This window comes from Anomaloglossus baeobatrachus, chromosome 4 (assembly GCF_048569485.1).
Source record: "Anomaloglossus baeobatrachus isolate aAnoBae1 chromosome 4, aAnoBae1.hap1, whole genome shotgun sequence".
Lineage (NCBI taxonomy): Eukaryota > Metazoa > Chordata > Amphibia > Anura > Aromobatidae > Anomaloglossus > Anomaloglossus baeobatrachus.
In genome coordinates, this window is record NC_134356.1 from 412,731,817 (window position 1) to 412,758,317 (window position 26,501).

At 43.3% G+C, this 26,501-nt stretch overlaps 1 protein-coding gene across 1 annotated transcript in view; it reads left to right on the plus strand.

Moving 5' to 3' along the window:
• Positions 1 to 26,501, plus strand: part of EXOC4 (exocyst complex component 4) — a 642,084-nt gene that overhangs the window by 51,711 nt on the left and 563,872 nt on the right. Inside the window, exons 4-6 of the mRNA XM_075345350.1 lie at positions 14,741 to 14,925; positions 20,475 to 20,581; positions 23,501 to 23,744. Coding sequence (XP_075201465.1) covers positions 14,741 to 14,925; positions 20,475 to 20,581; positions 23,501 to 23,744 — 536 coding nt within the window. The remainder of the gene's footprint in view (positions 1 to 14,740; positions 14,926 to 20,474; positions 20,582 to 23,500; positions 23,745 to 26,501) is intronic.

Consider the following 26,501-nt stretch of genomic DNA (forward strand, 5'->3'; position numbering starts at 1 on the left):
AACAATGAAGGATGGTCCTTGACTTGTAGAAGGCCTATAATTTTATTTGCATAAACTAAGCACATGAGATATGAGCTGTGATTTATAAGAAAAGACTAGCCAATTTATTAATAATTTACATTATAAATCGTAATCCCAGCCACACAAAGATTTTCTAAGTGTATCCAAGGTCAGCACAAGGTGACTGCACATGCTCGCAGTTACTATGCTATGTGCAGAAATAAATGTACTATTTTAATAGAACAAGTTAAAACAAAGCAGATAATTCATCTTAGAGGGCGATGCTCATTTGCGTTTTAACATTCCGTTTGTTTATTCCGTTTTAAGAACGGGCAAATGTGTTTAACACTAGAAGTCCCAGAGAGGGGTCATTTGACATTTCTACCATTGGAACCCTATGGAGTTCGAAATTTCTGGGACTTCTAGTGTTAATGCCAAAACTCGATCAAGAGGGGCCCATTGAATATTATGGGATCTGTCAGGGTTCTTTTGTAATACTATTTAGAACAAGAGAAACATTACAGCATGCATAAGTGTTTCCTCTGTCCTAAAAACTGCTATAAAACAAAATTGACTGAACACCAGTGCAATTGATCTGTTTCCTAACAATAGAACAGACAAATGGAATGTCAAAATACAAGTGAGAATGTATCCTAAAGTATAACTTATTTAACCCCTTAATTACAGCCATTTTTTATTTTTTTTTGGGATGATCATTAAAGGGAACCTGTCATCAGAAATTTAGCTTTAAACCTAAAAGTTTCCCCCTCTGCAGCTCCTGGGCTGCATTCTAGCAAGCTTCCTGTACTTTTTGTGGCCCCTTTTAAACCAAATTAAATACTTTATAAACTTGTACCTTTTTGCTATGTAAATTTTGTAAATCATCCATGGGGGCGGGCTCTCTGCTGACCGTTGCTGTCCCTCCAGCAGATTTACGCCGTCCCCCAACGCTGAATTTCATATCTCAGGACGCCGCCCCTGGGCGCTCGTGGTCCCGCGCATGCGCTGCGCGATTGTAGCTGGACTGTGCACTGTGTGCACGTGTGACCGCTGGTGACGTTTTGTGCAGGCACGAGGTTATGGGCGGCGCTGTGAGTGTCATCAGCAAGTGCTGCCCATAACCTCGTGACCGCACTTTCCCCTCTTCCTCCAGCGTTCTGCGCAAGCGCTTGCTGGCCAGATGACCCGACGTCACCTCTTTCCCATCTTGCCCTGCTGCAGGGTAAGATGGGAAGGAGGTGATGTCGGGTCATTTGGCCGGCGAGCGCTTGCGCAGAACGCTGGAGGCAGTGGGGGAAAGCGCGTCCACAAGATTATGGGCGGGCACTTGCGATGCAATCACAGCGCCGCCCATAATCTCGTGCTTGTGACACACGTCACCAGCGATCCTGGCGTGGGCGGCACCTCGGGCGCAGTGGGCGGCGTCCTGATGGATGAAATGGAGCGTGGGGGGGCGGCGTCAATCTGCTGGAGGAACAGCAACGGTCACCAGAGAGCCCGCCCCCATGGACGATTTACAAAATTTACATAGCAAAAGGTACAAGTTTATAAAGTATTTAATTTGGTTTAAAAGGGGCCACAAAAAGTACAGGAACCTTGCTAGAATGCAGCCCAGGAGCTGCAGAGGGGGAAACTTTTAGGTTTCAAGCTAAATTTCTGATGACAGGTTCCCTTTAAAGGGGCGAGCTGACATCTAAAATGTGTTTTCTAGCTGTCTATCTTTACCCCCTGACCACTTTTAGAATTCTTTTGATTGTACAATTCCCTACACTACTCCCCAATCCATCTACTGGTAATTTCCAAAGGTGTGTGTTTTTTTTTTTTTTTTAAACCCTACTTCCTATGACGTTTTTGTTTGAGAGGAGTCTCAGACGTGACCTCACAGGAGACTGGGGCTGCACTTACTCCCCACAGCGTCCATCGTTTCTCCTGTAAAAGGACGTCACAGACGGCAGCGCAATTATTATTACATTATTTTATGTGGGAATAAAATTTTGGAAACAGCTGGATTTCTTAAAAAATATTTTCATCAAATTTCAAATATTTCCATAGGTAATTGCAAAACATGTCCCCTAAATTTACCAAGCATTCTCAGAATCGCTGAGCTATATAGAAGCATCCCAGTGTTATTTGTGCTGTTCCTACCATATTTTCTTTAAACTGTTAAATTAAATAACAATGGATATGAACATTAAAGGTATGTTACTGATGTTGTTCATGCTTGTCTTCTGCTGCCACCTACTGGTCAGGCCCTTCTGTTCCCCTGCTTCTTTTCTTGTCCAGCCTATGGGAGTATCTACTGCCCTGTTTGCACCTTACTTCCTGGCATCCATTTTCATTTTTGCCAGTGCTTGTGAGAATCACATCATCCTCCTTTGGGCTGAAGAAAGGTAAAGTCTTTTGACCGTAGTGGCTCCAGAGACAAGCATCACAAGATAACCACAATGCCGGGTACTCTGACCATTGTACCATTGCATGTCTTTAACCTTTGGAGAAAATAAACCACCTCATCATGTACATATTTAGTTAATCATTTCTGGAGCACTCTGGTCCTGTCTGCCTCACCTATCAGAAAACAAACGTAAAATTCTCACACCATCGCACAATTACATACCTTCAATCGCCTTTAAGTGGAAACAGAACATTATTAAAATATACCGTCAAATTCAACATAAAAAACAAAAAAGGGCTTAGTTAATGACACAGACAGTATTGGTGTTCTTAAGTGGTTAACCATAAAGTTGAATGGGGCTAAGCTGTAAAGCTAAATACAACCTGGGTGTTCTATAATCCAGTACTATGTCTTACTGGCGCATGACTCGCACGAGTATGAAGTGAGAAAATCTCGCATTGCACTCTGCTCCATTTCAGATAATGCTACAGCTCAGATTTGAGTTTTTCTACAGCCCTAATCTGACTAAGGACAAAAATCGCAGCATATTGCGATTGTCTGCGACTCTCTCATCACTCACACGCATACAAGTCTATGGGTGTGAGTCAAACATCGGACTGCACTCGGGTGACATCTGAGCACAGTGCGATTTATACGCACAGGCTGACAGTGGAGGAGATGGAGAGATCATTCTCTCCCTCTCCTCCGCAGCTGTGATCCGTTCACAAGATTAGATCACCGTATAATGACACTCAGCTCCATTAGCATATTGAGGGTCATTGACTCATTAACATATCACATCCGATGCTCTCACATCGGATGCCAAACGCTAATGTAACTCCAGCCTTGCATGGTACATAATGGGAACGGGACAAAAGAAAGTCTATCACTGAACTTTGGAGGCCATTAGTCCAATTTATCAAGATTGATGCTTTGCACGTCTCAATGAAGGGTGTCCTGGAGTAACAGACTAAATTTACTGAGTACCATTTAATGACTTTGGCGCATCGTTCAGGTGCTGTATGCCGCAGACAGAATCGTACGCATACATTTTGCTTGTAATTATGGTGCAAACTGAAAAATCGGGGACAAGATGTTGAAGAATAATACTGGAGAGAACTGTCCCACAAGAGAAGTTTGTTTTATTGTAAAGACATACCGTATTTTTCGGACTATAAGACGCACCGGACCATAAGATGCACCCTGGTTTTAGAGAAGGAAAAAAGGAAAATAAAATTTTAAGCAAAAAATGTGGTCATGACACACTATTATGGGGCGAGGATCTGCTGCTGACACTATTATGGGGGTAATATCTCCAAATTCTCTACTAAGGTACCCCATCCTGGTAATGATCCTCCTGCCTTGTGTATATATTTATGTCTCTCATCCTGGTATAGCCCCATCTTGCTATATACTGCATCCAGGTATGTGCTTCCATCCTGCTATATACGCCATCATCCTGCTCATATACCCCCATTATCCTGCTCATATACCCCCATCATCCTGCTCATATACCCCCATCATCCTGCTCATATACCCCCCATCATCCTGCTCATTTACCCCATTATCCTGCTATATGCCATCATCCTGTTCATATACTCCCATCATCCTGGTAGCTGGCCCCATCATCCTGCTCATATACCCCCCATCATCTGCTCATATACCCCCATCATCCTGCTATATGCCATCATCCTGTTCGTATACTCCCATCATCCTGGTGTATGGCCCCATCATCCTGCTATATGCCATCATCCTGTTCATATACTCCCATCATCCTGGTATATGGCCCCATCCTGCTCATATACCCCCATCATCCTGTTATATGCCATCATCCTGTTCATATACCCCCATCATCCTGCTCATATACCCCCATCCTGCGGCACACACACGTTTACACTCACCTTTCCTCGTTCCACGCAGCGTCGCTCCTCTTCCTGTCTGTGCCGGCAGTGCTGTGTTGAGCCGGCCACGTTCCCTGCAGCACTGCGATGTATTGTTCTCCAGTCTGCCGGCGCGGCTGTGAAGACACACGTGCGCACAGCGATGACGTCAGTCCACACAGCGCGGCAGGCAGACTGGAGGACATCGCAAAGCTGCAGGGAACGGTAAGTACATTGATTCACTGCCCCTCGCTCATCATCATCAGCAGTGAATACAGCCGAGCATGATCACTCCAGGCTGTATTTGCCAGGGGTGATCACGGCCGGCTGTTAATTATGCGTGCGTCCCCGCCCATCATCCCGCCCACCTATCAGCCCCGACTTCAGCGCTGAGAGATGGGCGGGAGGATGGGCGTGCATATGTAATGAGCGGGCCCACGTGGTCACGGCAGGCGCTGCTGCTGCCTGCTCGTGCCCCCGATGACCCACTCCACCGCAATACCCTCATTCCTCGCAGCCATGCCCTACATTCAGATCATTAGACGCACCCCCCACTTTCCCCCAACATTTGGGGGGAGAAAAGTGCGTCTTATGGTCCGAAAAATACGGTACTCCATTTAAACTAGCCAATGATTTGCACAGACAAGTGTTCTGTCCATCATGGTGGGGCGAATTATTTAAGTTCACCTTCCCATCCTCTCTTATTTGACTGCTCTTGCTTCATAGAGCTAGAGAAAGGTGAAGATAGATGGAAACCAAGTAAGTGGGAAGATGTACTTGATATAGAAGGGTTAATAGTTTCTATATTTCTTCATTAAAGATATTTTATTGTTATTAGTAAGTATATCTGGTGGTAGTTCATAGTCATTATGGAGCCTTCGGAATAAGAGACAGGCTCAAGGATTATTTTTGTCTCTAAATGTTCTTCTTATCTTCTTCTTATCTCATATGCATGACTCTACATTTTTGTTTTGCTAAAACTTAAAGGTCATATGAGCAACTTGTAAAGTCCAGCTTAGAAGCCTTATTTGCAATATCACATTGATCTGTAAATGGTATAAATAAACTGTACTTTGATTAAATAAACAGAAGAAATTGATCATGCCCACATGGATGCTGGTCTTTTCTCTCCGAGCGCTCGATCTGGATTAAGGTCTGAAGAGGCCTAATCCAGAGGACCTCACTGGTGATCCCATAAGCTGACTTGTGACAAAACAGAACAGCTACAACAGTTTTGGTGCCCAACGTGGAGCCGTGGCCAACCAGCCTATTCGGAAGAAGTTTTGGGGACTCTTGAGACAGTGAAATTTCAGCTGCAGCAAGGTGAGAAGCTTTATTCTTACACTTCATTTCACTCTCTCTGATTTCCCGAATATTCTGGGTAAGGCTGTACACACGGTTCAAGAACTCTGGCATCACCAGTGAGTATTGTTTTTTCATGCATGTCTGAATGAGAGTTGAAATATAGAGTAATAAGATAATCTGTTGTCCGTCCATTAACTGATTGCATAGATTGCATAGCACGGAATTTGGGACAGTCTCTGTATAATTGCATTTGCTGTGTTGCTGTGTTTTGTGTTTTGCTTTGGCCTTCTTTGCATCTTTGATGGGCAATACACTGGTCTAGGGATATGTGTTCATAAGTGGTTCCATACTAATGCCTAGATAAAGTAGGGAGGCAATAGGTTGTTGTATATTGATGAGAAGCCTCTGAATAACAAAGTGACAAGTAATTGAGATAAGAGACTTGGTGAAATAATATGTATGTATAAGTCTAATGGTTATAGGCTATACTGTGGACTGTGAAAAGATGTTCCGGTTGTGAAATGTCACAGGGCAAAGCCATATAGAGTATTTGAGTGGATACCTGACATATGTATTTTTTCCCATCAGTGTCAAGAGCGGTTTAGATAATTTTATTTGCATGTGAGGTTAACTGATCCTTGGAAGGTGTATTGTTACATATGTTTCTGGAATCAATGAATGAGTAGGACAAATGGTCCTGGGATCTGTCCTTATAGTGAGATATTGTGTGTTTCTTCCCCTCAAAATGGGGATGAAGGTTTTATAATAAAGTAGAATATTAGTACTGTGAAGGTATATAAGTAGTCTCAATTTTCTGCTGGGATTGTGTATTATACCAGTGGGTATTAGGATTGTGTTTTGGAAAGCTGAATCTGGACGAGAAGACTCTTGCTAAACAAACTGTGTGCTGAAATTCTTTTCGTTTATCAGCCCCACCATGATGGGCCAAGCTCCTGTTCTTGGTCTGAACAGGGCCCCTGTACAGATGGGGTGGGGGGGGTACAAAACAAACAGTAATGGTACCTGAAATTTTGGATGATGTAATGATATTCAATAAAAGCCTTTGGTAGGAACAGAATTTAAAGTCTACAGTAACCTGATGAAAAGAGACTAATGGTGAAAGTAAATGACCGTATCTAATAAATGCATCCACTAGAACATTTGTTTGTAATTTCATGCCAAATGTTCTTTTCCACTCACTTTCTCCTGATTGCTTCACAACAATGCCAGAATGTTAATACAAATAATTAGCCTTTTGTCTAAACAGTTTCCATACTGACACAGAAAATAAATTCTAATTTAAGGACTTTTGTTTTAGTTTGAAACAAAATATACCGTGTTTGTCTTCCATTCTGCTTTCTATGCTTACTTTTTAAGTGGTAAAATTAAAACTAAAAATGGACAAATAATTCAGCAGATATTGTGCATTCTACGTGTGGCATTCAGGAGGAACAGGATTGCTCTCTTCGAACCTCCCCACCCACAAAATCTAACCCTTCTTTAAAAATCTGTTGATGACCCTCCTTGATAAAAAATAATTTTAAGAGAATCTGTGCATGCTATCTTTTTGGAACGCCTCTTTAAAGATGTCAAGTGCTGTACCCCAGAAGAAAATCATGATAGCTCACTGAAACCATTGCCTTACTAAAATGTAATTTTATCCAATATGCATTAAAACAGGGATATTAATTACTCCATTAAATAAGAGTTAAAACATTTGGATACCCTTGGTAAGATGATGAAGCACCTTGGGTAAGTATTAGCCTGTTTTATTTTCGAAAGAGTAGACTTACCGATTTGTCTATTGTTAATGTAACAGAAGAAAGAGGCATAAAAAAATCCCATAAAATTTGACATGATGGCTAACAGTTTAGAAAAAGTTATAACCAGTGATGAACAATCATGCTTGGCATGGCTCGATACTTGGTCAAACATCGGGGTGCTTGGTCACGCTTGATACTCTGCCAAGTATCGCGGGTGCTTGAGTCCCTGCCCGCATGTTTTGCGGCTGGTTTTCAATCATTAAACATGCGGGACTTGCCTGCCAGTGATAGTAATGCCATAGCCATGTTGGCTACTGGCATTTCTGTGATTGGCCTGCCGCATTGCATCATCGGGTCTTATATGAAACCTGGGGGACTGATGCTCAGCATTCTGAAGTTCAGGGAGAGTTGATGTAAGAGGGATTAGAGCAGAGCTGTAGGTAGGGTTTGACACTCGCACCCTTTAGTACATTTCATGAAGCAGTAAAGAGTTTTCAAGCTGCTTTAATAAATGAATATTAAATTAATGGTGTGGCATCCCCCCTATTTTTGATTACTAGCCAAGGTAAAGCAGACAGCTGCAGGCTTATCAAAAAAAGAGGGGACCCCAGGTAAAAAAAAGAATAAAATTAAAATTATAAAATATATGTATATAATATATAAAGGTGTGTGTGTGTGTGTGTGTGTGTGTGTGTGTGTGTGTGTATGTCCGGGATTGGCATCTGCACCGTCGCAGCTACAGCCACAAAATTTTGCACACTCACGCTTCTGGACCCCGAGCGCATCATAGGCTATGTTTTGAGGGGAAATTTTAACCCCGCTCTTTACAGTTATTCACCAAAAAACCTGCCTCAATTAAAGAGAATGGAGCTAGGAGCCACAGTGCAGCCAGAGCTTCAGAAGAATGCGCAGCCATGCCCTTATATGGAATGTTGGCGTGTCACAATGCAGCCAGGGAAAGAGACAGACACAAACAGGGTAAGAAAGAGACTGACTGACAGGAAAAGAGACTGACTGACAGGGAAAGTGACAGACAGGGAAAGTGACAGAAACAGAGAGACAGTTACTATCCCGGGCAGCGCCGGGTGCTATGGAGCTGGGAGCCACAGTGCAGCCAGAACTTCAGAAGAATGCGCAGCCACGCCCTTAAATGGAATGTTGGTGTGTCACAATGCAGCCATGGAAAGAGACAGACACAGACAGGGAAATAGTCAGACACAGACAGGGTAAGAAACAGCCATAGACAGACACAAAGAGACAGACAAAGAGACAGACAGACAGGGAAAGAGAGGGAAAGAGAGAGACAGGGTAAGAGACAGACAAAGACAGGTAAAGAGACAGACAGAGAAAGAGACAGAGAGTCAGAGATAGACAGGGAAAGAGACAGACAAAGAGAGAGAGATAAACGAAAAGTGTTGGGGGCAAATTTACAGGTGCCAGATGTGAACAAGGAGGACTTAAAGAATGAGAGTGAAGGCGCCAAAGAGTATATACTGTACAGTTGCTAAGGTGGGGCCCCGACATGGCATACTCGCCACACTCGGGAATATGAACACACACAAAATGCGCCACACACTACCACGTGCTTGAACACATATACCACCCTCAGCACACATTTCACCATGTGAAACTATTTAATAATTACATTCATATCTATTTGTTTTGTGGTTTTTGTGTGCGGAATACATTTTTTGTTAATACATTCTATTGTGTTAACAGCAGTTAACCCGGGCGAAGCCGGGTAGTACAGCTAGTAATATATAAAGCTGAATGTGTGTATGTGTATGTCCGGGATTGGCATCTGCACCGTCGCAGCTACAGCCACAAAATTTTGCACACTCACACATCTGGACCCTGAGAGTGTCATAGGCTATGTTTTGAGGGGAAATTTTAACCCCGCGCTTTAGTTATTCGCCAAAAAAACTGCCTCCATTAAAGCGAATGGAGCTGGGAGCCAAAGTGCAGCCAGAACTTCAGAAGAATGCGCAGCCACGCCCTTATATGGAATGTTGGCGTGTCACAATGCAGCCAGGGAAAGAGGCAGACACAGACAGGGTAAGAAACAGACATAGACAGGGTAAGAGACAGACACAAAGAGACAGACACAGACAAAGAGACAGACTGACAGGGAAAGAGACAGACAGGGAAAGAGAGAGACAGGTTAACACTAGAAGTCCCAGGAATTTCAAGCTGCTCCATAGGGTTTCAGTGGTAGAAATGTCAAATGACCCCTCTCTGGGACTTCTAGTATAATATATATTATATTATAAGAAAAATTAAGGGGTTATAAATGGAGAGGTTGATGCCAGCTGATATTAATAATCAGTCAAGGTAAAGCAGACAGCTTCGGGCTGATGTTATCAGGCTAGTAAGGCCCATGGTTACATGACGCTTCCCAACCTAAAAGTAGCAGCCCGCAGCCGCCCCAGAATTGGTGCATCACATTAGATGTTCCGTTTCTGGCGCTTTGCCCCGGCTGGTCCTGATTATTTTATTTTTGTCCTGTGCAGTGGCAGTCAGGGCAGTACTGTTAATGGGGTTGATGTCAGCTGTGTAGTGTCAGCTGGCATCAAGCCCTGGGGTTAGTAATGGAGAGGTGTCTGTCAGACACCCCCATTACTAACTCAGGAAATGTAAAGGTAAACCCCCCCCCACTGGAAAAAAACTAGTTAATTTGAATAAAGTCTTTCCCATACTATACCACGTTCATCAGTTTATTAAAAAATGTTGCCATTAAGCTCTAACATGATCTACGTTCCAGGACTGCAACTCCAGCGACTGTGAATAGCAGTAAAGTACAGCTATTCATATATGCTGGATACAATGACCATGCTCATCAGAGCCGTTGGCAGTGAGATCCGGCAGCCCTGATGAGCTTTAGAGTCACTCTGCATCTGTGAAAAGCTGTACTTTACTACTGTTCACAATCGCCAGAGCTACTGTCCTGGATCGTGGATTGTCGGGGCTTCGTGGGAACATTTATTTATTTATTTTTTTTAATAAATTGGTAAATGAGGGCGTGTGGGGGAGTCTTTATTCAAATAAACTATTTTTATGTGGTTGTGTTTTTTAACTTTACACTTACAGGGTTAGTAATGGGGGTGTCGTATGGATACCTCTCCATCACTAACCTCTGGGCTTGATGCCGACTGACACCAACCCCATTAACCTATTACCCTAATTGCCACCGCACCAGCGCAATCAGGCAGAGCTGGGGTGGAGTGATGTATTAATTGCCTGTTACTGCATTTTATTGCAATGTTGGGGCAACCAAATACCGTAATTTTGGTGGTTTTGATTTTTTTTCTTGCTACGCCCCTTACCGATCAGATTAATTGGTTTTATATTTTGATAGATTGGGCATTTATGAACTCTGCAATACCAAATGTGTGTTTTTTGTTTGTTTTATTTTCAATGGGTCAAAAAGGGTGATTTTTTTAAAGTTTTATATCTTTTTTGTATTTTTTTTTTTTTTTTTTTAATCTATTTTATTAGTCGTCTTAGGGGACCTTAAGCCTGCACTATCTGATCACTTCTGCTGATCAGAGTGATGCTTCAGTACCACTTTGATCAGGAGAAATACTGATCTTCTGTGAGTAAAATATACCGTATTTTTCGCTTTATAAGACGCACCCCCAAATTTGGTGAAGGAAAAGAGAATTTTTTTTTTTTAATGATAAATGGTGTCCATCTTATAATGCCAGTGTCCGTCTAAAAAAATCATATAGGGTATATGTCCCTCATAGCCCCCATTCTAAAATTAGCCCCACTTAATCTGGATATGGCCCCCTTTTATTGAATATAGCCCCCTTGTGCTGGGACACGTCCCCCTGTGCTGCCCATGGCCCCTATAGATGGTACACCTCCCCTGTGTTTGCTATTGCCCCCATGTGTGCTGCCCATGGCCCCTATAGATGATACACCTCCCCTGTGTTAGATATGGCCCCCATGTGTGTTGCCCATGGCCACTATAGATGGCACATCTCCCCTGTGTTAGATATGCCCCCATGCTGCTGCCCATTATAAAATAAAACGCTCTTTCCTTACCTTCTCAGCGCTGTCCCTCCTCGTGTCTCCCTCCTCGCAGTTGAGCTCCTCCTCCACTTCCTGGTTCTTGCTGCCGGTCATGTGATCGGCACGGCAGAGTGATATCATCTCTGCGTGCCTTATCACAGACAGCAGCAGCAGGAGACCGGAGAGGAGGGCGCAGGCAGATATAATATGCCCCGCTGCCCCAGCCCCTCAGCGTGATGCAGTTTCAGCACCACGCTGCTGATGGACAGCGGCTGTGCATATTATACGAGCGGGAGCAGGAGAGCAAACGCTGCCGCCCGCAGCGGTCACCTGACCCCAGCACCGCTCAAGAGCGGACCCTGCAGTGTATATATATATAATATATAAATAAATAAATATATAAATAAATAAATATATATATATATATATATATATATATATATATATATATATATATATGTATATGTATATGTGCGTGTGTGTGTGTGTGTGTGTGTGTATATATATATATATATGTATATGTACACCCCCCCCCCCCCGTATATTCGGTTTATAAGACGCACCCCCTACTTAACCCCCAATTTGGGGGAACAAAAGTGCGTCTTATAAAGCGAAAAATACAGTACTTATTGGAATATAAGTTTAGAACATAAAAAACTTGTAAATTGTAAATATGCAATACATTATGCAGTAAGTGTGGAAAAAAACAGTGTTCAACAAAAATGTAAGGAATAACATTTATGCAGTCTATGAATTTATTCTGAAAAATAGTATCACCTCTATCAGATCCTCCTTCATAGATGATGACAAATCTAATCTAATTATTTTAAGGCTTGAAATCAGTAGAAATGAGCAAACCTGAGGGTGGGTTTTCGAACCGAATACCAATTTAAAAATCAAGATTTGGCGTTCGGATGCTTTACGTGCGAACTTCATAAGCGTGAGCAACGTTGTGCTCAGGTACACTTGGTGCTCAACCCTTTCCAAGCCACTTGCAGTGTTTGAACGGCTCGCACTGGGGGTAACATCAGCACGATTAGTTGTAGTGTGCAACGCCAACATTTTTAAAATTTTTTTTTAAAAGCCCGCCCACCCTCCTCTGGAAGAGATCTGCTTATGGCTGACTGAATGTGGGCGGAGACTCAAACTGGCAATCAGTTAATTGATCCGGCATCCGGGTGAAACTCGAACCAGTGGAGGCTCGGTTTGTTTGCTGCTGGTGAACCGAACCTCCATGGAACCGCTCATCTCTAGAGAACATCCTCTATACACTAACTTGGGTTTGTGGCAAAGGGGTAACCACATGGGCAACATCTCTAACAATTTCTGGGTATAAAGGAATTGACTCATTCACAGTCAGTTTTGATGAACACTTGAACTCTTCTACTTCTTTGAGAGCAAGGGAAACCTTTTGCTGAAATATGGTCAATCTGTTTTGCTATGGGAGTGGAATCTTTTTCCCTGTGGCAAACCTTTCCTGCTCCGTGTCATCCAAATACTTTTCAAAATTAAATTCCTGATCTGTTGAGGCTGAAGATATGGCAACAGTAGCACTAGATGACTCAATTCCTCATCTGATGAGGCTGAAAATATGGCAGCAGTAGGCCTGGATGACTCAATTCCTTTCCTAACCGCTACCTGTCAGAGCTTCTTTTCCTATAGTAAGCTGTTGATCATCCAGCAATGTATGATGACTTGTCATTTTATTTTCTAATAGTAGTGTCTTGCTCTGTTTCCTTGAAGCAGCAATGCAGTCTCCAAAGAAACCTCTTTGGGACAGGAAAAAGAGCAAGTTCACCCACACCTTTATGAAAATGCCGGGAGTTAAATTCTCAGCTTGTAATTTTGTAGTCCCTTTTAATGGGTGATGAAGCAATGTGATGAAGCAATTCCTTCAATTCAGCTAACTGTGTCCATTGACCATCATTTAGTGTTACCTGGGGTTGCCCATGGCTACAAGAAGGGGTTTCAGCTCAAGCAATTGCTCAATCATTAAATAAGTGCTGCCCCTCTGAGTGGCCTGATCGACAACTGCCCCTTTTCCAGCACGTCTCTTCAAGATTAAATCAATTTTAGGGGTTCTGGCAGCAATAACTAATTTCCTCACTTTGCCAATCAGAGTTCCAGCATGTCTGTCTGCAGACTATCTCTTATTGCCGGCTGCAGTATGGGCACAACACAGCTCGTGTGATGAGTAAGAGAGAATCGCAGAAACATCTTCAACAAGATCATCTAATTCTAAAAGGATCATTTTGCTGTTCTTCTGTAGTAATATCTGTTTGTTGCTCAGTTACATGAACAGCACTGTGGCTCCATCCCCCAACATACTGAATCTAATGTTTTCTTCTAGCTGCTGTTCACCTTCATTATTGTCATTCATCAGTTTAATTGTACTTGTCATGTTTGAAGCATTGTCAGTTACAATCGCAAAGCCTGTTCTAGCAGTTCTGATATGAGTGCAGGAATTCCTTCCTTCCCAGTGTGTTTTTACCCTATCTGTAGAAGAGGAGCTTTATTACATATGATGTACATAAAGTGCAGCACAGATTCATCTCAATCAACTAAAAGCCTAAATACTTTGATCAGGAATAGAACAGACGTTTATAGATCATTTACTGCATTGAACTACTGTACCGAATTTATTTCCGTATATAGTTTAGGAGTCTCAGTCGGTCCATTTTATTCTGACTTCACCAAAATAGACTCAGATTCCGCAGCCCTGTTGCAGACTAATCCTAAGGCCCACCATACACATTGGATAACTGTTGGCCGATAGTTCAGCTGCTAATAATCTTGGCCGAATGAGCACTACTGTCTTCTTTGTGAGAGGCAATACATTTGGCAGTCCAAATTCGGACATGCTTGATCTGAATTTTTCCCTGAGAATAAATTGTCGGGGGGCTCCTAAACGGCCTATGTGTAGATCGATCCTGTTGATATTGATGGTTTAGTGGACATAAGTCAACTGGGTGTGGGGGGCTTTAGAATAGGTCATAAGTATCACAGTCCTGGTGCCAGATACCACACAACTCTTGTAAAGTCTATACCTTGACAGCTTAGATCTGTTTTGGCAGCAATTCACAGTACCTAACATGTAGTTTTAATGTAATACCTGATTGGCGTATATGGTGTGCACTATGCTCATATTGTACATTACTTTATCGTATGATTACTTTTTATTGCTTTTTTATGTTGATAATGTTGACCACAGGGCTGTTGGCTAACAATGCGATATTTACTTTTTTGTGTCCTTTCTCTGTGCCTCCATGAGACTTTTTTTTTTTTCCTTCTTCTTCCTTCAACCCTGTGTACAATGTTCCTTGCATAAAGTGCTTTTGTGTGGGAGAACTTTTCTATAACTTGCCTATGCTTTTGTTTCGCTCTAGGTGTCTGCAGTGGACTCGCTGGAAGGACCTCTACTACAGGTGGAAGGTCTCAGCGACCTGCGTCTTGAACTTCACAGTAAGAAGATGAACATGCACTCCGTTCTGATTGATGAGCTGCACCGTCACCTGTACATTAAATCCACCAGTCGTGTGGGGCAGTGGAACCAGGACAAGAATAGAAGCGGGTAGGCTGATAAATTATTATACCCTACTTGTGTTTTTATCATTTTTAACCTGATTAAGATTCCTGTAGTATGGTAGGATTCCAGTTGTGAGAGACTCGAGCGTATCTCTCATCGCGCCTTCCGGGATGGCCTGCCTCTCTCCTGACGGAGGCATCTCAGCTGCATAGAAATAGATGCAGCTGACCCGCTCCTGTTTGGAGAGAGGCAGGCCATCCCGGGTGGCGCAATGCGAGATACGCTCGAGTCTCTCGCAAGTGGAATCCTACCCTTTAAAAAGAGAATAACATGATGTGGCTGCTACTAAGTTGCTTTTTCCGTCACCAGAGTACCAAACCAGTTTTAATCTGAATGTCTAACGTCTGATGCTCTAGCTTTTCTGGCTGCACTCACACAGTCAATGTATCGCATTTCCAGCAATTGGTCTAGGCAAAAAAAACTTGTCCTAAAGTCAGTTTGTGAGTTTATGGATTGCAGAGAAAGAATGATGAGACTTTGAACAAATTCTTTGTGACCTTTTAGCACAAAAGGTCATACAATTGCTAAAATGGTGCAAAAATTGCTCCGGAATAACTGGAGTACATTTAATACAAAGTTTGTGACGTTTTGAAAAGTTGCAAATTATGAATGAATCAGGTGAAACCATCTGCAAGCCTTAAATTCCATCTACAAACTTTTTTTAAAACAAAATACAAGCGTGTACACATAAAATAGACCTTTACAAAAGACTCCAGTTGAAAGAATTGGGTGCAGATGAAAAACAGACAAAAAAATAACAAAAATTAGATACAAAATGGTGCAAATTTAATGATACATTGAGACCCTGGTGTCCTTCACAAATTCAATTAAATACAGAACATTCTAGACCATTCGCTCACATCATGATTAACCTCCGATATGTGTGGATTTTTTTCCCCATCTTCGTTAGCACAACTGCTGTATGCTTTGCTCTAAAATATCCTTTAATTAAGAAATACATTTACTGTAGCCTTGTGGTATTGTTTGAGTGGAGCACAGTTCCGGTGTGACATTTTTTTTCTGTTGCTTTTAATTTGAGGGCATTACCCTCAGGAGCCGTATTATCATATAAGGTCACCAGTCAGCACATATTGAAGCTGTAGAATCTCCTTCATTTTCCAAGGGAAATCAGTCAGCCAGGAAGTACACAGAATGCTGATGCAGCCATTTCTTCAGAGTTTGCCGCACTGCAAATCTAATAGATGTTGGAGGACTCTTACAGAGCACTCAAGACGAATTACAAATGGATCCTTCGATTTGCAGATGGCTTGATATGGAGTTCACATCCGTATGTGTTAAGAAGAGATTCTAAACTAAATTCTCTCTCGGGTTCCCAACAGTAATTATGTATATGTTATATCTTAATCTTTTATTAAAGAAAACCTGACAGTTTCCTCAGGCCTCCCAAACTGCCACAAGTATTCATTGCTACATTTCTACCCTTCCTAACAAGTTATATACTTTGTAACCGTTATTGTAACCTTTATTATTTATTTTCCCCCAAAAAAACAATGCTATGGTGATATGTTGTGGTGATATGTGGAATTGTGGGTGATGAATCATGAATCATGGAGGCGTTGTTTTCCCCAAACAGTTCATCCCTTTAAATCACGTTATCGTCCCCTTGTGGGTCTGAGTAACATGATGTGCAAAAGAGGCATCTTTGGCAGAAATTTGTGAAGAATCGCCGATGTGCAGTGAGCTGGGTATACGCATCTCATCTTCATCGGTGCACTGCGCATGCTCATCACACTTCTCAACAGGTCCACATTTACCAAACGGAGGCTGAAAGAATGTCTTTATGTTTACGAAGTGGTTGTGAAGTTGATATATGCATGAAAGTTCTCCAAGATCCTATCCCAATATGTAGTAGGTGTAATAATAGCAAATACCTCCAATTAGGAATGTATTATAGTTCTCCTGATCTAGGCATATGTCTTGCCTCATGTGCGGGGCATTGCAGCTTGTCCATGGTTACAACCACAAGTAACTAAATGTCACTATATGAGTGGTTGTAATCATGGATATCTATTAGGGTATGTGCCCACGATCAGGACTCTCTGCGTTCTGAACGCAGCGAGTTCTGACCGGGGGGGCCGCGCGTCTCCTCCACAGGAGAACTCAGGAGACCACCGCAGCTTTCAGTACCCACGATCAGGGTTCAGTGCGCTGTGGTCTCCTGCTTGTGTTCTCTCTACGGAGGACGCAGGCAATTCCGCAGCAAACAATTGACATGCTGCGATCTGGAAAGACGCACCGCAGGTCAGTGTTTGTTGCGGAAAATACAAGCACAGTGGGCACAGGTTTCCTAGAAATCCTGTCCACTGTGCTTGTATTGTACTTCGCAGCGGTTTGGATGAGCTGCGTCTAAACCGCTGAAAATACTGATCGTGGTCACGCACCCTTACACTTACTACATATTGGGATATGATCTTGGAGATGGGAATACCCCTTTAAATGCGATGGGAAAAAAAACTTTACTGGCTTTGGTGCACTTCATATTAATGGGAAGCTATCATCAGAAAATAACCTATTTATTCAATCAGGTCTTTGTGGTAAATGGAACACCTGTCACCATGTTTTCCCCATCTAAACTGAGATTAGCATAATGTAGAGACAGAGATGCTGATTCCAGTTATTGGGCTGCTTCAAGTAGTTTTGATGAAATCAGTGTTTAATCAGTAAAGCATTATCATTAAAGCACTACTGTATAACCCTGCCCCAACCACTGACTGGCAGCTGTGTACTGTATATGGGTCAGAAAGCTGCTAATAAGTGGTGTGGGCAGAGTTATAAGCTATAACCACATTGAAATAACCGCTAGATCTTTAGCAAATAAGTTATTTCATTAAAATGACAGCAATCAGCCCAAAAAATGACACATCGCTGGCATCAGGGTTTCTGTCTCTACATTATGCTGCTCTTAAATGGGGTATTAAAAGCGTGGTGACAGATTTCCTTTCAATGTGTTTTTATTATTATTTTTTAAATTTGGCAATTTGATTTTTTTCGGGGGGGGGGGGGTACAATCTGTATTAATTACTAAACAATGGACATCTTGCAGTTTTCACTCTGGCGACTGTTTTTGTTTTTTTTTATACTCCTACTTAATTTTTCTTTCAGGAAACAACACATGTACATGTTCATAATGGTAGTGTACCAAACCTGTCTTTTTGTATTGAAGTGTCCAGTGAGCCTGTGTGAGGTCCTTGTGAAGGAAGGGAGAGCAGGGTCCTATTTTGTGACTGGGGAATCCTGTGATATCAGCTGTGTATATAGAGGTGTTACCTGTCATTGTAATCCTGCCTTTGATGATAAGTAAACCGCTGGAAACTCCCCCAGAAATGGTCCTTTGTTCACTCCAGTCTTGATGAAGGGGCTTTTGGAGTCAGACACTTCTGATTCATCAGTAGACGCATACCTCCTAATGAATCGGGAGCATCTGACAAGTCATCTTCATGCTCCTCACAACAAACCTGGTAGCAGAGTAAGATTTCTGGCATGAGGAACGTCACAGCTCGTCGTGTATTGTGCCCTTGATGCACCCACGTCCTGCCCAGTTTCTGCCCATGTTGGTGTAGCTGGGCAAAACTGGCATAAAAACAGCAAAAGATTTTTTTTTTTCTTAACTCTTCATTGCACTAAATGGACTTTACAAAGTTAACTAACAGCTGTGCAGAATCAGGGCCAATACGTCTATATAATATACACATACACTGGAGATCAAAATTAGAGAACATTGTATGATCACTTGCTTTTGAAGGTGTTTTGTAAGGGGTACACCAATGCCACTAGAACAGTGTTTTACAAAAGATCCAAAGTTTATCACCATAAAACCTTTATTTTGCCCAATATGTGATGATCATAAATAGAGCACAACAATGACTGTAGCACAGAGAAAGATAACTACATTTTCTGAAGGTAACAGTCACCAATCAGTAGGAAGTATACAGGCCTTTGCTTTGAATGACTTCAGCACATCTGCAGCCACAGGACATCACTTGTCTCTCCCACTGCTCTGGTGTGATTTTGGTCCACTCTTCTTCCAGTCTCTTCCCCAGTTTGACTATTGTGGGTTTCTTGGCCATAACTTTGTCACCAATGATTTTCTAGAGGTTTTCTATTGGGTTTAGATCAGGACTCTGGACCGCCCATTTCATTGTGTCAATGTTTTTTGTTTCAAGGAACTGCTTTACCTATTTTGCTGTGTGACTGGGGACATTGTCCTGCATGAAAATTGCTGGCTGAGTGATGAATGCATGTAATGAACCACATGTTGTTGAAGAAGGTTCTGATACACACTTGCATTCCCTCTGGCTTGTAGCTGTATGAGTCCTTCAACTCCTGCTGCAGAAAACATTCTCCAAACCATGACACTTCCTCCACCACCTTTCACTGACTTCTTAATACACTTTGGGTTCAGTCGTTCCCCAGTTTGTCGAAGAACACAATTTTCCCATCAGACCCAAATAAATTAAACTTGCTTTCATCATTAAAATGAACTGTGGACCACTTCTTCTCTGTCCACACAACATGCTCCATCACCAAACTTGCGTCTAGCCCTTTGATTCTTTCTGCTAATCAGTAGTTTGGTTATTGCAGAGTGGGCTTTCAGTCCAAATGCTCTTAAACGTCGTAACCCTGTATGACGAGACAGATCCTTACTTTGTTCAGTGCTGAACTGGCGAGTAATTCCAGCTGCAGAGTGGAAATGAGATTCTCCACATTATCCTGACCTCTCTTGCATTTGTCTTTCAAGGGTGATCAGCCTTCTTGGGGAACTTGAATTTGTGAGGTTGTAAAGATGCAGCATTCTTGAAATCACATACTTGGAACGACCAACATCTCATGCTATGACTGATAGGGTCACCCCTTTTGGCTTTCATCTGGACAACCTGCTGCCGGAGGGTTTCAGTCACTTTGGATCAGCACACCATTTTTGCAAAGTTATTGCAAACTGGAAAGTTAGGCTGCCTGTTACATAGGGTTTGTCAGATAATTAAGGAAATTAGCACCAGGTGCCAGATTCACACCAGTAACTTGCAGGTATCTGAAAAGTGTTCTCTAATTTTGATCAGTGTTCTTTGTCATTTATCTCATTTACATTTTTACTGTGTACTTTTGCAAAAAAAAAAAAAAATAAATTATGAAATAAGCTTACTGTAATTACTTACTTGGGATATAATCACATGGGACTACACAATGACCTTGACATGACCTTTGACATTTAGGAAATTGTGTGATTCCCTGTGTGTGTAGAATATATATATATATATATATTAATATATATATTGTATACTGCCATTTCATGATGGCGGCTTCCGCTCTAATGCGTGTACCTAAACCATGATCTTGAGGCACACTGTCTATTTACACTTCCGTGTCCAGACCATACGTTTTAGGATGAGCAGCATACATGGACTTAATGCATGCAACATGTATGATGCCTTTTTGAAGGTGGTAGTTATGGGAAGGGTTAATGGTCTTCAATTTAGATATTCTGTAATTTTATTTATTTTGTCTTTATAATGCAGTTCACTTCCAAAAGACTCCGCACTTCCTCTTCTTGATGTCACGAATTTGTCTACTCCACGCAAGTTCTTGGACACCTCTCAGTTTGGCTCTCCGGGCTGCTCCACCGGTAGGATAATGTGATGGTTATGATGCTTTGTTCCTCATGTTTATATGTAGTCGCTGCTGGCGTCATTTGATACATTAAAGGAGAACTCTAGTGAAATGAGATTTTTGATTAAAGTATTTTTTTGGGTGTTCTTCAGATTGATTTAGCTCAGTACTTTGTGTCTCTGCTAATTTGCTCTTTAAATGGGTCAGTAATTTTCTTTCGTTAGTGCTCTTTCCTCACAGATTGACCAGCACTTCTGTCCATACAATGGCTGCCGGTGGAGGAGCATGTGACCGGACCTCACCATCAGGGTCCTGAAATAGAAAAGCAGCAATCTGTGCGGTGTTTTACTATTAGAGGAGACTGGTGGACAGGTCTGGTCACATGCTCCTCCACCAGCAGCCATTGTATGGACAGAAGTGCTGGTCAGTTTGTGATTAAAGCTGCACTAACAAGAGAAAGTGGCCAATTTGTCATGAAATATGGTGTTCCTTAACCTTGTAAGGTGATACAGCCATTTATGCTATCTGTTACTGGCTTGTCTTCGGAGTCATACAGGTCTGGTATTAAAGGGAACCAAACATCAGGATGTTCATGTATAAGGTGCAGCCAGTACAGTACTGGCACTATCAGGCATAGTGTTTACATACCATCAGGGGGCAGCTCAGGTGTTTAGGCTGTGAAATTCAACTTTGTAAAGTTTGAAAATTCGTGCACTTTTTGATTGACGTGTGCACCTCTCTCCTAATGTCCGGGTTTGTTATGACTTGTATCCCCGCCCCCCCCGCCGCCTGTTCCTCCCTCTCTCTGGTTGTTTTCACATTTCTCTCTTCAGAAACATGGCGCCGGAGTTGGCACCTGCGCATAGCGCTTATCTCCGGCGCCATGTTTCTGGAGCCCGCAGTACTTAGTATTTTGCAGGAGAGGGCGGCGCATGCGCCCTCGCTTCTTTAGATCCCGTTGTGACCGCGGGAGCGTGCGTGGTCACAACAGGACTGCAGAACCGCTGATGGGAGGACGCGATTACCTGCAGCTACGACACTGTGCCAGCACAGCAGCCGCGTAGGACACCGGGACGCCACAGGAAAAAGCCGACAGCAGGATTCTTCTCACTGTCCCGCAGGTATGTTTGGAGGAGGAGGATAATGATGAGGAGGAGGTAATCGCGTCCTCCCATCAGCTGTTCTGCAGTCCTGTTGTGACCACGCGCGCTCCCGCGGTCACAACGGGATCTGAAGAAGCGAGGGCACATGCGCCGCCCTCTCCTGCAAAATAATAAGTACCACGGGCTTCAGAAACACGGCGCAGGTGCCGGTACCAACTACGGCGCCATGTTTCTGAAGAGAGAAATTTGCAAACAACCAGAGAGAGGGAGGAACAGGCGGCGGGGGGGCGGGGATACAAGTGCATAACACGCCCGGACATTAGCAGCGAGGCGCACACGTCAATCAAAAAGTGCACGAATTTTCAAACTTTATAAAGTTGTATTTCACTGCCTAAACACCCGAGCTGCCCACTAATGGTATGTACACAATGTGCCTGATAGTGCCAGTACTGCACTGGCTGCACCTTATACATGCAAATCCTGATGTTTGGTTCCCTTTAAGGCCATCTGCTGCAGCATCAGGAACGGTCACAGTAATGCGAGGTGCAGCGGCTTCAGCTTCTTCAATTACCATACTTTATAACACTATAGCAGTGGTTTAGGGAAGGTATATTTCATCACACCATACCATAGTTAGTGGAAATATATGGAAATACCCACCTTACTTGATCCACCCTGAATAAATGGCAGCATGAGCTTCTAGAACAAAGCTCCTTGTATAAAAGTCAGGAATATTTCTTCTACAATTAGACGTGCCCTATGTATCGTCCCTTATACAAACGATGTGCCCCGAGCCACTTTTCCCTGCTGTCTTCTGGTCTGCCAGCATATACTGTATATACAGCGAAACATTGTAGGCTTTTTTTAAGTCACACTTTTACAGATTAAACTAGGCAAATAGCTTCCGGTGGTATCCAGAGTATTACATGATGTTTGTCTGAACACAGGTAAGATGTGAAGTGCTTCTTAAAAGGAATCTCTTGCCAGGTATTTGCCACCTAATGTGAGAGCAATACTATGTAGAGACAGAGACCCTGATTCCATGTAGTCCGTTATATTCATGAGCTTTTTTATGACCCCACCCCACCACTGATAAAGCTACCAATCAGTGGTGTGGGCGGGGGTTATACAGAGCTCAGCATTCAGAGGACTGGTAGATTTGCAGTAGGGAAAAAACATTTATTTTGTCAAAACTGCAGCAAGCAGCTCAGTAAGTGACACATCATTGGTCTCTGCTCCTACATTACTCTGTTCTCAGATGGGGAAGCAAAAACCTGGTGACAGGTTTTCTTTAAAGGGAATCTGTCAGAAGATTTTTGCTACTTATTCTGAGTTCTGCATAATATAGGAAAAGAGACCCTGATTCCAACTATGTATTACTTAGTTTACTGGGTTGAGGAATTGTGACAAAATCATTGTTTTTAGATGTAGCATGTAGCAGGGCTCAGAAAGTAACCCCCCCACCTCACAGCTTTTTGCGAACATTGCATATTGACATTAAGCTGCTATTCAGTGGCGGAGGAGGGAGCAGGTTTAACCAGGTCTCACATGGATAGTGATAATATCCTGCTGATAAAACACTCAATATATTGAAACAGCAGCACACATCTCTGAAATCAGTAACTTGCTTCTCATGTTGTTCTCAGATTACGTAGCAAAAATCTGCTGACAAATTCCATTTAAACAGGCGCATTTCAGACAGTGTAGCACCTGGTGGCTGAAATATACTTGTTCCTTAGCAAAATCCTGTTGGTGGCTCTTTGTAGGTGGCCAGTATGCTTTCAGTAGTATCTGGACCTGTGAGTGTATTATAAATCTTCTTATTTTTACAGTTAAAGACCTGACTCTTCAAGATATCAAAGAAGATTCAGATATGGACCCCGAGGAGAACAGCATAGTATTTATGGGAGTTCTCATTAAGGGTCTAGCTAAGCTGAAGAAGATTCCTGAAACGGTGAAAGCCATAAAGGAGCGCCTAGAGAATGAGCTAAAGCAGATAGTGAAACGCTCTACCACACAGGTGGCAGATAGCGGCTATCAACGAGGAGAAACCACGACTCAGGAAAACCAGCCACGGTAAGAGGTGTACAAACTTATGGCACAATCTGCTCAAGAGTGATCACTGTAATGTGTGTTCTGCATCCCATCCCTGCAGTAAGAAAAAGTATCCTAATAATTAGGTAAAATGGCTAAAGGAAACATGCTCATGTATTTTATGCCTGCTCACCAGGAGGAAAAAAAATATTTTGCTTGCTATTTTGCTCCAAACTTATGACCAGCGTCTCCCTAAAAAACACTGTGGTAGTATATAGTGTCAGAATACAAGATTTGACCGCTCTGCCCATGGACGCTGGTGGACCTATGGGCATGCAAGCCGATTTCCTTGCATTTTGCTCAATAAAGGCTACGTACGCCACGACCACTTATATTTATTTTTGTCCCAACAAATATAAAATGAAAACTTAAATAACTTCAAATCAGGTCATATTCAAGAAATGCCCACTGTTTGTTTCTAGTATGTTTCTCCAAAAATAAGACATGGTCATCCATTTGTTAATTTTTTTTTCACCAAAAGATAGGGCTTATTTTTAGGGGATGTCTTATTTTTTCGTAAATAAAAATCTACATTTATTCTTGAACAAAAGATTCTACAATTATTCAAATATAGTCCTGACCGAAGCCTTTGCTCTCCTGTCAGTAAGGCTACTTTCACACTTGCGTTGGATGGCGTCCGTTGCTATCCGCAGCCTTGAGGAATTACTGTAACCGTTGCAGGAAACCGTTTTATTCCTCATAGACTTCTATTAGCTATGGATAGCAACGGATGGTCTTGCGTTGTAGCCGCTGCACAACGCAGCGTCGTTATTTTGACGCTACGTCGGGCGGAAGGAATGCTGCATGTAGCGTTTTTTGTGTCGTTAAAATAGCGCACCTTGACGGATTCCATTGGAATCCGACACGGTGTCTAATGATTGTCTACGGTGGCTGATTCCGCCGCTATGCGCTAAGCGGCAGAATCCGCTGACTGATTTCGTCAAGTTCTACTGCGCATGCTCAGCATGTCCAGCATGTCCAGCAGAACGATCGAAATAGTTTAAAATCACTCCTGGTCTCTTCTCTTCCCCCCCCCCTTCCCCTCTCTCATACTCATCGATCACGGGCGCGACGCTGCATGACTGTCACAAAGCTCCGGCGGATTTTCCTCTTTAGAAAAAGCCGGCCGCTCATTATTCCATCTAGTATTCACTGCTTTCCCCGCCCACCGGCGCCTGTGATTGGTTGCAGTCAGACCCCCCCCACGCTGAGTCACAGCTGTGTCACTGCAACCAATCACAACCGCCGGTTGGCGGGTCTATATCGCCCAGTACAATAAATAAATAATTTAAAAAAACGGTGTTAGGTCCCCCCCCAATTTTGATACCAGCCAAGGTAAAGCCACACGGCTGAAGGCTGGTATTCTCAGGATGGGGAGCCCCACGTTATGGGGAGTCCCCCAACCTAACAATATCAGCCAGCAGCCACCCGGAATTACCGCATCCATTAGATGCGACAGTCCCGGGACTCTACCCGGCTCATCCTGAATTGCCCTGGTGCGGTGGAAATCGAGGTAATAAGGAGTTAATGGCAGCAGCCCATAGCTGCCACTAAGTCCTAGGTTAATCATGGCAGGCGTCTGAGACACATTCCATGATTAACCTGTAAGGGAAAGTAAATAAACACATACACCCGAAAAAATCCTTTATTTGGAATTAAAAGACAAAAAAAACACCCTCTTCCACCACTTTCTTAAAATCCCCAAGTATCTCTCCAGGTCCAGCGTAATCCACACGAGGTCCCGCAACGCATCCAGCTCTGCTACATGAAGCTGCCTGGAGCGGCCGTAGAACACGACCGCTCTCTATCAGCTCCACGCAGCAACTGAAGTGAGCCGTGCTGTCAGTGGGAACGTCACTGAGGTAATGCCTGTGTGTGTGCGGTGATGATGAGTGCGGTAGTGGCTGCGTGCACAGTGATAATGGGTGAGGTAGTGCTGGTGTGGGTGCGGTGATGATGAGTGCGGTAGTGCGTGCGTGTGCGTTGATGTGGGCGGTAGTGTTGGGGTGTGCGCGGTGGTGATGTGGGTGGGAGTGTCTGGATATGTGCGGTGGTGATGTGGGTGGTAGTGTCTGGATATGTGCGGTGATGATGTGGGGGGGTAGTGTCGGGATGTGTGCGGTGATGATGTGGGCTGTAGTGTCGGGGTGTGTGCGGTGAGGATGTGGGCGGCAGTGTCAGGATGTGTACGGTGAGGATGTGGGCGGTAATGTCGGGGGGGTGTGCGGTGATGATGTGGGCGGTAGTGTCGGGGTGTGTACGGTGATGATGTGGGTGGTGGTGGTGTCGGGATGTGTCCGGTGAAGATGAGGGCTGTAGTGTCGCGGTGTGTGCAGTGATGATGTGGGCGGTAGTGTTGGGATGTGTGCGGTGATGATGTGGGCTGTAGTGTCTGGGTGTGTGCGGTGAAGATGAGGCCTGTAGTGTCGGGATGTGGGCGGTAGTGTCGGGATGTGTCCGGTGAAGATGAGGGCTGTAGTGTCGGGATGTGTGCGGTGAAGAGGAGGGCACTCTCTCTGCTAAAGAAAACTTAACGCAACGCGTTATTTCACTGGAATCCGTTGCCTTTATTATCACACTTTTTGGGAGGCATCCGTCACATGCATTACACAACGCATTGTGACGGATGCCGTTCAACGCAAATGTGAAAGTAGCCTAACCCAGTCATAGATCATCTTACAGCTCAGGAAACAAGTGTTGCCAACCTCATCCATACTTGCGCTTCTTAGCGTTTCCCTT